This window comes from Armigeres subalbatus, chromosome 2, assembly GCF_024139115.2.
Source record: "Armigeres subalbatus isolate Guangzhou_Male chromosome 2, GZ_Asu_2, whole genome shotgun sequence".
Classification (NCBI taxonomy): Eukaryota; Metazoa; Arthropoda; class Insecta; order Diptera; family Culicidae; genus Armigeres; species Armigeres subalbatus.
In genome coordinates, this window is record NC_085140.1 from 333,704,786 (window position 1) to 333,719,459 (window position 14,674).

Sequence of the window (14,674 nt, forward strand, 5' to 3'; positions counted from 1 at the left end):
CTATGGAACATGTGTTGAGTGAGACGTCTGTTTGTCTGTGGTTACATGAAGAATTCGAAGGATGATGTTGGAAAAAATCGCGCGAGAAAGCATACGGAATTTTTTTAAAAAATTTTCTCAAAAATTGTAGAAGCAATTTAATTAAAAACGGTTAGCAGTACGGGGTTAGACTTTACTTATACTATGTATAATATGCAATATCACAAAATAAAATCCAAATTCGAAATAATGTGTTTATTATACAATATGAGAAAAGTCCAACCCCGTACTGCTAATCGTGTTTAATTTAATTGCTTCTAGAATTTTTAAGAAGTGTTTTTTAAAAAAATCCGTATGCTACCCCGTGCATTTTTTTAAAATATCATCATTCGGCTTCTTCTGCATGCAACCTATATTCGCCAATAGAAGCAGCTGGAAAATCGAACTGTGCTCTGGTGGAGAAGCCGAACCGAACATGCTGTGGCCATTCACGCCATTCGTGATTCTACATTCGTTTGTGGACGTTGCTGCTTGTGTAAAATCTGCCACGGGCTGCAGTGGAACTTTGGCGTCATAAAAAGTGTTCTGCAGAAATTTTGGCATTATGGAATTTTTGTAGAGCTGGTAATCTCGTGTACAATAGTGTCGTCTTTCGACTGTGATACAGAAAAAAAGCTGACATCAAATAGTTTCGGCTTCGATCGAGGTCTCGGGGTTCTCGAAAGGTCAATTTCGGCAATCGATTTATATGCAAATATAGCAGGCCGAATTGCGTAATTGCTTCGATTTCAATTGCCAGAGGATTTATTTTTCTGACGAAGCACGTACCTACCTATCCGGTTAAACTTTGGAGTCGATTCCAGCGGCAGAGAATCATGAGTGCAGAAGCTGAATCCATAATAGCCAATGGATCTACCAATGGTCATCTCATCAGCGGTTCACCAACAGCAGGTGCGTAGAAGGGGAATGGAGAGTAATTTAGCCATCATCTAGTCCACCTAGCGGGGATGATGTCTTAATATTAAATATCATATCAAATAGGTTGAATAGCGTTTTTAAAAACAGATAGATTTTATCATTTCATTTAACATTTTTGGCATTTGGATGTAGGTATTTGCATTATATCTTTTTTTTCTGTATAGAGGCGGGTGTTCTGCAAAAAAATTGGATAGCCATCTTAGTCTACGGCCTCACAATCGCAGTAAAAAGAACATTCATTTTTTGTGATGACAGGCTTACGTGAATTTAATAAAGACAATTACAATGATTACTACTAATTTAAAGTTAAAAATTAGGATAGAGGAAATTTATCTAAAATGCCGATTGTCGCGTGCTACATACATTTTCCCCATAAATGCATTAAAATTATTTAATAACTCATGCAATGTCTTGCATGTTTACGGATGGAACATTTTCTCGGCTTTCTGGGCATAGTGTATTAATTGTGCTTGCTGCACACAATGTACATATATGGCAGGCTTGAAAAAAGAGCACTAAGTTGAAAAGCCGTCTAAACTCTGGTTGAAATGTAGAGCGTTGAAGAAGAAGAAAAAAATTGAATACGATAACCGGTTCGTACCAGTACAACACATCGGCTCAAGCAAGAAACTGCGAGGGGAAATTAATTACATTCAGATAGCAATATGTAGCTTTAATAAATTGATGCAATATACTAGATAACATTAGTTACGGACACACATTATTCTTCCGAAAAAAGCTTCAAATGTCTAAATAGAACACTTTTTTCTTTCTATTTTAGCGTCCAACGGAATAATGCAAAGAGACACGGAAGAAATCGAAATTCCAATGCCGTGGGGAATCGTAGCGGGTGAGTAAAGCTATATGTTGTACCTTGAGACACAAGTTTGCTTTCATCAGCACATGATGGTACAAAGGTAATCGGGGCGTCTTGATTATCAGCTTTTGAGTCAGGCAATGATTTGGCAAAAATCAGCAGCCTTACGAAAATCTGAACGCCAAAAGCATCTCGAGCACGTGCTTACGTCACTGATCGACGATAGTCACTCACTACAGGCGTCATAAATAAACACACAACTGAGCGGACGCTAATGTTGTGATATCTGCGTGATTGCTAGCGTTCTTTGCACAGTGGCGCTTTTTCGCAGTGATGAATCGTTGGACAGCAGATGGTGCGTTTTTTGTGCTTGCGTTGTTAACATCTACCATTTGTGACGCAATTAGTCGTTGTCCGGCATTGGGTTAATGCTATGGATAGTGAAGTGGTAAACCGAATATGTTTTTGCCTTTCTCGTACAACAAAGTTGTACCGAAAGGCTATCATTTCACTCCAAACCTAACTTTTTATAGAAGTCTCGGAGACCCATGATGTTATATAACAATCGACTCAGCTCGTCCAACTGAACAAATGTCTGTCAGTCCGTGTGTTGTGTGCGTGTGTGTGTGTGCACAAAAATTGAAAAACATTAGTCACTTTTTCATATAGTAATTCAAGACAAAGTTTTTAAAACGACTTATCTGCTTTTGTAAACAAAGATTAAAACGACGATTTGACGAATCTGATGGCTCTCCCACGCAAACTAATAGCATCAACAGGTAGCGGAAACCTTCACCTATCTATTGGTGGTGTTGGTTTGCGTGGGAGAGCTATCAGATTCGCCAAATTGTCGTTTGAATCTTTGTTTACAAAAGCAGAGAAGTCGTTTTGAAAATTTTGTCTTAAATTCTTTACCGATTTCCTCGCAACAAGTGACATTCGACGATCGTTCTTTGCGTTCAAAAGTTATGAAGAAAATGGTGTGTTGAACCATGTGGCAATTATTTATGATGTGTATCATACTAAGATGAAACATAACGATTTAATTGAGAAAGGCATTGTCACCGCTAGGTGAATGAATCTGGATTTTGCCTTTTTATTTTTTGTATTAGTCATCGCACAAAATTGAAAACAAGTACGATATCTGATGCTTAAAATTTGCAACCCAAATAGGTACACTTTGAACTTTGATCTGTTCATTATCTGCTGTGTGACATTCGGTCGTAAGCTTCAAAAACCAGTACTGTTTTACAGATCTAGCAGATCTAGCAACTCTTGACATTATACATCCATACTGCCGTGAATCGCATATCTGTCCCATCTTTGCTGGGTTTCCCATTCATATGGGACAAATATGCGATTCACAGCAGCATAATAGGTCTGCTGTAAAGAAGGGTACTGCAGAAATTGTGTTCCCGTAATGCTACTAATTTTTGTAAATCGCACACATTTTGGCGATCCTGCCAGGTTATTTGTGGGAAACTGACGCTGATTTCAAAAGATGAGTTGAATTCAATTTTTAATGTGCTAATGTGTTGAAATATTTGATGATTAAAAAACACAAGGCAATGGGTTTGTATTGCCACAAAGCGCTCTGGAAAATAAATTGTGGGTTGGAAAATCACAAAGCGCGTCTGGAAGACCGCTGGAAAATGGATTGTGGTTTAGAAAATCACAAAGCGTGAAGACCGCTAGAAAATGGATTTGCTGTTTGGAAAATCACAAAGCGTGTCCGAAAGATCGCTGTAAAATGAATTGTGGTTTGAAAAATCACAAAGCGCGTCTGGAAGACCGCTGGTAGATGGATTGTGGTTTGAAAAGAGACCGCTGGATAATGGTTTGTGGTTTGCAATACCACAAGGCGTGTCTGGGAGACTGGCGAGAAAAGGGATGACAATCTAGAAAATCCCAAGGTGGGTCATGGAAGCATTGATTTTGGTTAAAATAAATTTAGTATGAAATGTATAACTTGGCGACTTTAGTGTACATGAGACTACCAGTTAAGCTAGTTCTAACGAAATCTGAGAGATATAGAGATCTATCGTATGCTACAAAGTTGTTTGGAAGGCTTGATATATTATCTTGAAGATTATTTTGGAATTTACTGACTTAGTAGTCGTAGCGGAATTACCCGTTGGATGCGATATCCAACATTCACGAAGCTCAAAAACGTTGCCAGCATCCACAGAGTCATAAGTTTGGAGTTATTGGCTAATAGTACTGGTTAACATAAGTCTAAAATTTAGGTATATACTCAAGCTATCTTATTTAAGTATGATATCTGCGAAATTTTAGATAAATATCATACCCTAGGCCAGATGTTCCCAAACTACTTGTACATGCGACCCACCTGGCAGAATCCCATGTTGCTTGCGACCTTCCCACATTGGCTTTAAGAATTTGGATAAAAAAGTGTTCGCGTTAGATTGAAAAAAAAAAACATTATGAATTGCTTCATATCCCATCATTATGTACTTTGAATGGATTGGATTTGATTTAGATTTGGATTAGAATTGCATTTGATTGGATTTGGAACGGATTAAGATAGGATTTGTATCGGATTTTGATTGGATTGGATTTGGAATGGATGTGGAACAAATTTGGATTGAATGTGGGACATTTGTGGAAATTTATGGGACAAAATAGGGACAAAAGTATGAATCAAGATGCGTCTTTCGCAACTCATCATTGATCAGCCCACGACCTCCCTGGGAGTCGCGGCCCACAGTATGGAAAAACATGTTCTAAGCGGTTGTTGCAATATGTTGAAGGTCAGCTTGCTGGTATTACTATATATGAAGCTGATAGTTGGATTTAATGGACGGTATAAGATATTTAGATTATTGCTACAATATAAAATGTTTCTCAGGGGGTCCTGTAGCGTAGTTGGCTACACTTTCGCCTTCCAAGCTTCCAAGAATGGTCATGGGTTCGATTCCCTCCTCAGTCGCCAGATCCGCAGCCCATACGGTGGCGTTTGGGGTACGCGCCTTACCGTCACGGCTGCCTGATGACGACTGACAACTTGTTCTTCTCGGAGGCATTCCTCCAACGTTACCCGGATTAATGGCAACCGAACAATGCAACGATCATTGAATACACGACATGGACAAACGGACACAATGGACACACGATGAGCTGGACTGGCAACGACAACAATAATGGTAATGGAAATCTAAAAATAGATTCTGCGTGGATTCTGTAGTGCAGAATACCACAGTAGATCTCGGCACAGTAGCGGTTAAGTAACACAGAGTGCCTAACAAATAAATAAAGGAAAAAAAAAATGTTTCTTGTGAGATCAATACCATAACACTAGATACCAATTTAGTTTGACATTTAAATGATACAACTTGCATTCCGTTGTTCTGCGATTGAAAACCACTATGATCAGACAAGTTTTATTTTGGAGTTTAGTTTTCAAAGGAAATTATCGTTTTCTCAAAGCAATTTGTACATCTTCGTCTCGCGTAAATAACTTAAAAAATCATTGCGTTCTATGCTAGAGGATTTTTTTTGCCTTTTCTGATGAGAAAAGAAGGGAAATGTGGGGTTTGAGTAAGTTACCATCAGCGTGTGATTATACATTAACACCTCAGCGTGTCGATCAGTGCGCAGCAAGCCATGACTCGGCCTCTTCTGGTCAGACCTCCGTGGCGTGCACACGCACCCACGGAGAGCTGCTGTCATAACAATTCGCTCCGGCCATTTGGGGCCACACATTTACAACCTTCCAACAAAGGTTACGGATTCCATAAATTTCTCCAAGTTTTTAATGATTTCAAGCAATTATTAATAAAATTTCTTGGACTTTCAGACTTGGACTAGATATCCTAGCCAAGTCTGAAAACATAATGAGAGCACACAGAAAACATATTTTGATTTTGACATCAAATTGATTCATAATTTCTTTTCAAAGATGAATCATGATAAAAGATATTTTAGTTACTAGATAAAGATTGTCGCTGTCGTCGCTGTCCGAAACATCTTTTGCTGGCGAGGATAGGAGAGCTAAATGTCAAAGAAGGAAAATCCATACGATTTCACAGCTTGGTACCCAACATGTTCCGGACAGCAGAACAAAGGGAACCGAAGCGACAATCTTTATCTAGTAACTAAAATATCTTTTATCATGATTGATTACATATTTTGATCTCATTTTGCTGTAGATTTCTAAATTGTATGATCTGACATCAAACTGTGTACTTATTTTGTTATCGGAATCAATATCAAAATCAGTTTTTGATTTGCTCTCATCGATAGCAGGAGCTACACATTTTGTTATTTTAACCGTTAAAACGATCAAAAAGATATCTAATTAAGTAATCATAATCGGCGATTTCACAACATCAAAACAAGTTATCGATTTGCTCTCAAGCTTTGACATCAAACTGTATACTTATTTTGTTATATGAAACCAATATCAAAATTAGTTTTCGATTTGCTCTCATCTACAGCAGGAATAGTTTTTGATTTGATGTCACAGTAAGATTTTTCTGCTATACGTTTTGTTATTTTAACCATTAAAACGACCAAAAAGATATCAAATTGTAAACATAATCGATGATTTGTTGATGCTTAGTAGCCTAGCGGTAAGATGCGCGGCTATAAAGCAAGACCATGCTGAGGGTGCCGGTCTAGGCCATTTTTGGTTTGGAAATTGTCTCGACTTCCCTGGGCATAAAAGTATCATCATGTTGGCCTCATGATATACGAATGCAAAAATGGTAACTTGGCTTAGAAACCTTGCGAAAATGCTGTGCTGAATGCTGAATGAACACACTAAGAATGAACACACAGATGGTCACGACTCTCGCTTTGATCGGTTCATGTTATTTTTGTGCTTCAGTTATTTGTGATGTATTGATGTATTATCCTACGTAAAATCTAACTTACGCGTTTCGATTGTGCTTCGTGAACTGTCCGTGTAAATAACCAATTCCGTGGATCTATTGCAAGCAGAAAAACAGCACTTAAAGTTCTGATTCCACCGTGATTAAAAACTGATTGTCGCCGCCATTCTCACAATCACATTACTCGCTTGACGTTCGCCTTCACCGAAGCAGCTAACGAACTATTTTTCGCTTTGCAACGATCGTCGGCTTTCATCAGCAGCACCTACACCAGTTATCCGGACAATTGAACGACACAACCGTCGTTTCAAATAATATCAGTGCTCCATATCAGAAAGCTGTAGCCGTTCTGTTGTGGTGTATGATATTCTGGATTGGACCAAACGCATTAATTAATGATGGACCATTGCGGCAAATGTAATAAGGAATTTTGTCCAGAAGATATCGTTGTATCATGCGATGGTTTCTGTGAAGATCGTCACCAGTTTCACGCAAAATGTGTGGGATTGACTTATGATGAAGGATGCGCTTGCTTGCACTCTAACATTTTCTGGATGTGTGACAGCTGTAGGCACATAATTGAAACCGGCCGCTTTCGCTTTAAACAGCCCTCAACGGTGGAAAGCAATGAATCAACAATGAAAGATGAGGTAGTTCATTTGAGAATGGAAGTGGAACGTATTGGCAAGATAGTTACTACTTTAGTTTCGAATTCCTCGAGTAAAATTGTTTCGAAGCACACAATATTTAATCAGCCTTTATCTTCAACAAGAATGATGGATATCGATAATCCTGAAGTGATAAACGACCAGACTGTCCAACTTTTCATTTCAAACATCGCGAATGATGTAACAGAAGATGAAATGAGGCTCATGGTGTGCGAATCAATAGGAGCCGAACAAGTTTCCAACATTAAATGCCTAGTGTCCCCTCGGAAAGATCTTTCTTCTCTCGATTATGTGTCTTTCAAAGTCGTTGTAGACGCCCGTCATCGTGATTCCGCGCTGGATGCAGCTAGTTGGCCACCAGGTGTGCGATGTCGAGAATTCATACATTGCTCGAATCCCGTATGGAGACCTATCAACCGGATAATTCAACCCAATTTTATACGCTGATCTTCAATATCCATGTATTTTCATTGTCTTTTTAATAGTTTCCATTTTGTTGTGTTGAATATTACTGTCATTTAATTGTTTATTCAGTTCGAAAAAAGTTAAATTTTAATTAGTAGTCTGTGCGACCCAGTCGAAGGCGAATCATTAAATAAATCTGTTCAGCTATTTTCGTCTCTAGGTTAAACATTAGAATATAATCATACAGTCTGTACAGTAATAAATAAAAAAAAACACACACTAAGCAATAAGAAGAAGAAGAAGAACCGATGATTTCACATCCAGGCCTGGTAGCGGGTCACTTTTTAGTGACTTGGTCACTTTTTTCGGGCTAGTCACTAAAAAGTCTCTTTTTTTGACCTCAAGTCACTAAAGTCACTTTTTCTCGCAAAAAGTCACTATTTTCAACTATTTTGAAACTATTGACTAAGATTTTTTTATAAGGCTTTATGTATCCATCGGAAGATGCTTTGTTCATGGCGGAAATGAAATTACGGACCATGGAAAAATGATCGCTCTGTAACTTCGCCAGCCATTTAACTGACTGCACTTATTGGCATTTCACCAGTAGCTAATTGAAGGTGTTTTACGTCACAATCTATAAATTGGTATACAGTCATGCAAGCAGGAGACCTGTCGATTTCGATTTTAACTCAAACTTTATGCAGTAGAGGATGGTGGGAGACTTGATTCTTCCCTGTTTTACCAAGAACTAAAATAGTGTTATAGCGTATTTTTATAATAGATCCTCTAGACATATGATCGTTATGTTGCGAGTTTTTTTTAATTGACAACCTTATTTACTGTGTTTTATTCCTCCTTAAGATGTTTTTAGTGGCCACGCAAAATTAGAACAACTTCTCCCAATAATGACCAAATGCTATCATTTTTTCACAGCACAAATCCATAAATATGCTAAATGACCTTCATTGATAAAAATGCCATCATTCCACCACAATTTTAGGATATTTGGATTTTAAGTTGTTGCCTCAATTAGAGCAGACTTCCCTCATAGGGCATCCATATAAAAATTTGTCTAAAAAATTCAAGAAAGTTTAATTTGTTCTCAAGCGGCTATTTTTTTTTGTAGATTTGACAGATGGGTTTGCTCTAAAAAAAATATTTATTGAGTATCATAGATATCATAGAAAGGCGATCATCAAGTCTCCCCAATTTTGAAGATTGCATGCGCTGTCGAATTCCATAGCAAAAATCATTCATGAATACGCACAGCAAGTTGGAAAACCTGCGTATTTTGGTGTAAACATATTTAAAAGTTCAGAGAGCATGGTCCTCATTACAAGCAGGAGGTCGAGGGTTCAATCCCAGGCTCGTTGTACATGAATCTCCATAATACTGTTGTTCATGTCGCACTAAAAATTCAAAAAACATCCGTTTCACCTATGACAAATCGTAGAGTTCTCTGCATCTTTCTTAAGTAGGTGTTCAGCTAATCCAATGATCGAAATTTTCACTCATTCTCACGAGAAGAGAATGCTCATTCACGCAGATTTTCGCCGAGAAATAATTTTTAGAAAAGAAAAACAGATGTTAAGAGTGATAACCATATTTCGCACACTTCCATTGGCGTATACATTTGATTTGCTTGCAGACTACTCATAGTTTTGAATTGTCCTGCTTTTAAAAATATTGAGTAAAATTTCTGTTTGGTTAAAAGAGAGGGCAATACAAATTTACTTAGTCACAAAGTAAATAAAAGTTAGCGAATACGATTTTCGTTTCTCTTCTGAGTTCGTTCTAAGAGAAAAGAGTGGTGAGTGAAAGATGTTTTCCGCCACAAATTACGAAAAAATATTCTCATTCGACCCAAAACGCCTGATTTCGTCTCATCGAACTTGCAACTGAAATTGGAAGTCACTATTTGGTCACTTTTGCTGCAACTGAAAGTCACTATTTGGTCCCTTTTTCCGTTAGCTTTGATCACTAAGGGTCTGTCTCATTTGGAGAATTGAACTTAAAAGTGACAGTTCGAGAATTAGCAAATAACCTAGTCATAAGAATGGCTGGTGCTACCCAGCAATTCCAATAATACATCGATGCTAAATGATTCGATATCTGTCAAAGTAATCTTGCTCTGCGAGCAGGGTTATTTGATAATTGTTGAAGTGTCACTTTTAAGTTTAATTTCAGTTTAATTCTCCAAAGAGACAGACCCTAAAGTCACTATTTTGGGAGGCTTCAGTCGCTACCTGACACAAGTTATCGACAAGTTATCGATTTGCTCTCAAGCTCTGCTCGGATAGGCTTTTACCAAATAGTCTTTTCGGTTAATCGACATATTCGACCTAACAATTTTCAACCTTGTGGCTTTCTGCCGAACGACTCTTTTCCGTTCAAAAAATCCATTTCGTATTTCAACGGAAATTCCTTTGCAATTTTTACGCTCAGTTTTTACGGAGAGCTTTTCAGAATTTTGAATATGGAAAATGGAATTTTCATGTAAATCATTGGTATCTTCACGAAACATTCTCTGGAGTTCCACGTGATGTTGTAAAGATCTAACAGGAAAATATACGGAAATTGCACTGAATCTTCGAATTTTCCACTGAATCGGCGGGGAAAATTATAGATCAGCTGCGTGACAAATTTTAAACGGCGGCGCGCCGATGCAAAAATTTCGGCGGCGGCGCACTCCTCTACACTCGATGACTGTAAATTTCTCCAGGATCAGATTAACGCCTTTGCGGATTGGTGCTCCATCAATAGATTGGTAGTGAATCCTGCTAAATGCACGGTCATTACCTTTTCTCGGAAGAAACAGGATATTGATTTCGACTACAAGCTTCACGACACAACTATTATAGAACGCGTTCACAGTGGTATTAAAGACCTTGCCGTCCTATTGGATTCGCAGCTGACTTTTGTGAATCACATCTCAAATGTCGTGGACAAAGCCTCCACAGCTCTTGGATGTATCTTTAAAATTGCAAGAAACTTCTCCGACATATTATTGCCTAAAATCTCTGTATTGCTCACATGTACGTTCTACCCTCGAATACTGTTCCGCGGTCAGGAACCCTAATTACAACAATGCTGCTTAACGGATAGAGTCTATCTACGTCGTTTCTTGCGCTATTGCCCTCCGCATGTTACCTTGGAATAACCCACCCCAGTTGCCAAGTTACGAAAGCCAATGTGAGCTTATCGGTTTCGAGCCTCTAAGTACTCGACGAAATGTATACCGAGCCATGACTGTGGCCGATGTGTTGCAGGGCAGGATCGACTGTGGAACCATCTTGCAACAAATCAACATCAGCGTACAACACCGACCGCTGCGTAATAATATAATGCTTCGCCTACCGATCCGTCGTACTAACTACGGATGTGGCAATGCTATCCATGGCCTACAACGTTTTTAACAGAGTGGCGGCGATGTTCGACTTCCACTTAAATAACAAGAAATGTGCTACGGAGGATATTCTACACCGTAGTAGTGATAGAGGTCATTGACGCAGCATTAAAGCTTAGAGTATTTAAATTTTTATGGCTACTATGCGATGTTTAATTTGTTCGTAACGAATCTTATTTATTATATACATTTTTTTTTACACATCATAGGGATAAGTCTGTACTCTGTTGGTGTTACACCCGATTCTGTTTTTACACGGATTTTTTTAGACGACCGTTACACGGAATCATCAGAACCGGTACCCCCTGCAATTGGGGATTATTAAAAGAAATTTATCATGTTAGGTAGCCCCCCGAATCAGTTTATTATCGTAACAGCTACTGAGTGTTATAAAGACATGATAAGTGAGAGGTTTTCTCATTATCGTTTGGATTTAAACCCTGATTTAAATAAACAAATATCCTCTTCATCTTCTTCTATGGCTCTACATTCCAACTGGAACTTGGACTGCTTTTCAACTTAGTATTCTATTAGCATTTCCTCCGTTATTAATTGAAAACTCTCTATGCCCGCCATTGCATGAGTGTATGCATCTTGTTTGGCAATTACAATTCATATACTACGCTCAGGGAGTCGATAATGTTTCGCACCCGAAAACATCCTAGACCGGAACCGAGAGTCGAACTCGCCATCTCCGGATTGGCATTCCTTCGCCTTTGCTCGCAAAGCTAACTGAAGACCCATTAACAGTTAAGTGTATTTGTGTAGAGTTTTACCTCGTCACTGATACATCGTCCTAGATTATAATTATTTTTTACCGCTACAGCATAGGAACGATGATGCCTTGCGTAACCTTCCGGGTCTCCCATCATTTTGAAAAGTGCAACGCCTTCGAAAAAAGCACGCTTGTCGTTCTCAAGAGCGGCGAGACTGCACGAGTGATCCGAGTCTCGGAAGGTTAACAAAGACTATTTTAGAGATATCATTTATATGCCTACCTTACGATTTGGTTCCATCTGTAGTTCATAGAAGCCATTCAACATATTTCTCAAAACTTACTCTAAAATTGTATATAATTACTCATACCTTCCTCCAATTGCAGGCAAATGGTGGGGCCCACGGCAGAAACAACCGGTACTGGCGCTGCATGGCTGGCAGGACAATGCCGGCACGTTTGATCGACTCTGTCCGCTGCTTCCGGACGACATCCCCATCCTGGCGATCGATCTACCCGGTCACGGCAAATCCGCCCATTATCCCAAAGGCATGCACTACTACATCTTTTGGGATGGAATTTCGCTGATCAGACGAATCGTCAAATACTTCGGCTGGGAAAAGATCACTCTGCTCGGGCACTCTCTGGGCGGTGCGTTGAGTTTCATGTACGCAGCTGCGTACCCCGACGAGGTCGAAGGATTCATCAGTATTGACATTGCCGGTCCACCGGCACGGGATCACCACAAGCAAGCGGCCAATCTCGGGGATAGTATCGATCGGTTTCTGCGCTATGAAGCGCTACCCGAATCGAAAACACCCTGCTACGGGTATGATGATGCCATCGATATCGTGCTTGCGGCATACGATGGCTCAGTAGATCTGCAATCGGTGGAGGTGCTAATGCGTCGCGGAATGGCCCCAGCGGCCGAGCGTTTTAACAAGGAAGGATTCTATTTCGCGCGGGATCTACGACTGAAGGTGTCTCTGATGGGTATGTTGTCGCTGCCGCAAGTAATTGCCCACGCGGAAAGGATCGAATGTAAGGTGCTTAACATTCGAGCCGTGCCTGGCATGCACTTTGACAACGTGGAATATTACCCAAGTGTGATTGAGGCAATGAAGAAGCACTCGCGAAAGTTAGTGTATCTCGAAATACCGGGGACGCATCACCTCCACTTAGTAAACCCAGAACGAATATCTCAACAAGTTACAGATTTTATTCTAGATAGGAATTAAGTGGATTTGATAAGTAGATTTCCTCATCGAGCAGCAACCAAACAGAGATTAAATAGTAGCACATGTTATAGTTCCGTTGACCGGATTTACCCAAAAGGGGACATCAACAAGACATCAAATTTAATTCCATATTTTAAATTAGTTAATTTAATAAATTATGCAAATATGTTTAGAGTAGAAATATAAAAATACCGGTGATGCGCATTAAATATTTTATAGCAAAGATTATAAATCTGAGTGCTTTCAAAACAAGGTGTGATATATTTTTGTAACTGTACTAGACAAAGAGCACGAGAAATATAATTCATATTTACTTCATAAATGTTTTATTTGGATATGAGAATATCACTAGTGACGCTCGAAAGCTACTTCTTCTTCTTATTGGCGTTACATCCCTACATTGGGACAGAGCCGCCTAGCAGCTTAGCGTTCGTTCAATAAGCCCTTCCACAGTTATTAACTGCGAGGTTTCTAAGCCAAGTTACCATTTTTGCATTCGTATATCATGAGGCTAACACGATGATACTTTATGTCCAGGGTAGTCGAGATAATTTCCAAACCGAAAATTGCCTGGACCGAGCACCGGGAGTCGAATCCAGCCACCCTCAGCACTCTTACCGCTAGGCTAAGGAGGGACCCTGTTATATGTAGAAAGGTTTGTAATTATCCTGAATCATCAAAAATAGTTACCAATTTTATTTATATATTTATCATATGAATCACAATTTTTAACTAGACTTGACGACTAGACATATGTTGGTCCGTAAGCCTTTTTGGTTGTACAAGGCACTAGCGATGTCTCCTTTAGATAATTTCCTATTGCTTTCTGCAAGATTGTCTCCAGTGGACTGAACGTGGCTCTGGATCGCAAACGAGCCTTGGATACCTCCAACGATTTTAGCAACTCGAAGTTGCGTTGCTTGGCCGTCTGAAGGGATAGACTAGGTTGAAGTTTGTCGCGGTGTTTGCTTGTATCCTTATTTTCAGATTGATCCAATTTTTGCTCGTTTTGATAGCTGCAAATTAAATTTAACAACGATCTAGATAAACTATCTTCTAGTCTATTAAAAAACCGTTACTCACAGCAATTTTAACTTTTCTTCGAGTTCATACTCAATCAATGCGTAACGATCGTTGATATCAGAAATAAAGTCGATTTCCTTTCTCACGTTTTGTGCCATTTTATATTTAGTCAGCAGACGAGTTACATTTATTTATTTAGGCATGTACCTAAGGACAATTCTTTCCGATAATGTTTGTGGGACATGGTTTGGTTGCCGTGGTTACAACCGCTAAAATATAACTTTCTTCAATCTAGTACTGCCCTGAAGAGAGCTTTCGTGGTGAATATTGAAGCTTACTACCACAAAACATTACACAAGCTTTCAACTGTTTCTGCTGGATTCGAATAAACTGATTTGGCTGGCTCATTGGCGAAACATTGCATTGTCCATCCACTCGAACGGACATATTCTTAACCCTTTCCTTCCCATGGTAGCTGTAGAGCTCCATCAAATTTTGCACCTTCCAACATTCATTGATTAAAATTTCAACAACAAAAAGCAGTATTTGGCACAACTTTATAATTTCATTAGACTACAAATATAATCAA

The 14,674-nt window shown here is 39.1% G+C and overlaps 2 protein-coding genes across 2 annotated transcripts; one reads left to right on the top strand and one right to left on the bottom strand.

Moving 5' to 3' along the window:
- Positions 1-375: 375 nt before the first annotated feature.
- Positions 376-13,384, top strand: LOC134212797 (probable serine hydrolase). The gene is made up of 3 exons (XM_062690967.1): positions 376-930; positions 1,739-1,807; positions 12,212-13,384. Exons 1-3 carry the CDS (start codon positions 855-857, stop codon positions 13,060-13,062), a joined length of 996 nt encoding a protein of 331 aa, XP_062546951.1. The 5' UTR covers positions 376-854; the 3' UTR covers positions 13,063-13,384.
- Positions 13,385-13,748: 364 nt separating this feature from the next.
- On the bottom strand, positions 13,749-14,336 carry LOC134212798 (uncharacterized). The gene is made up of 2 exons (XM_062690969.1): positions 14,146-14,336; positions 13,749-14,078 (listed from the first exon to the last, which is right to left on the bottom strand). Exons 1-2 carry the CDS (start codon positions 14,241-14,243, stop codon positions 13,808-13,810), a joined length of 369 nt encoding a protein of 122 aa, XP_062546953.1. The 5' UTR covers positions 14,244-14,336; the 3' UTR covers positions 13,749-13,807.
- Between the last annotated feature and the right edge of the window lie 338 nt (positions 14,337-14,674).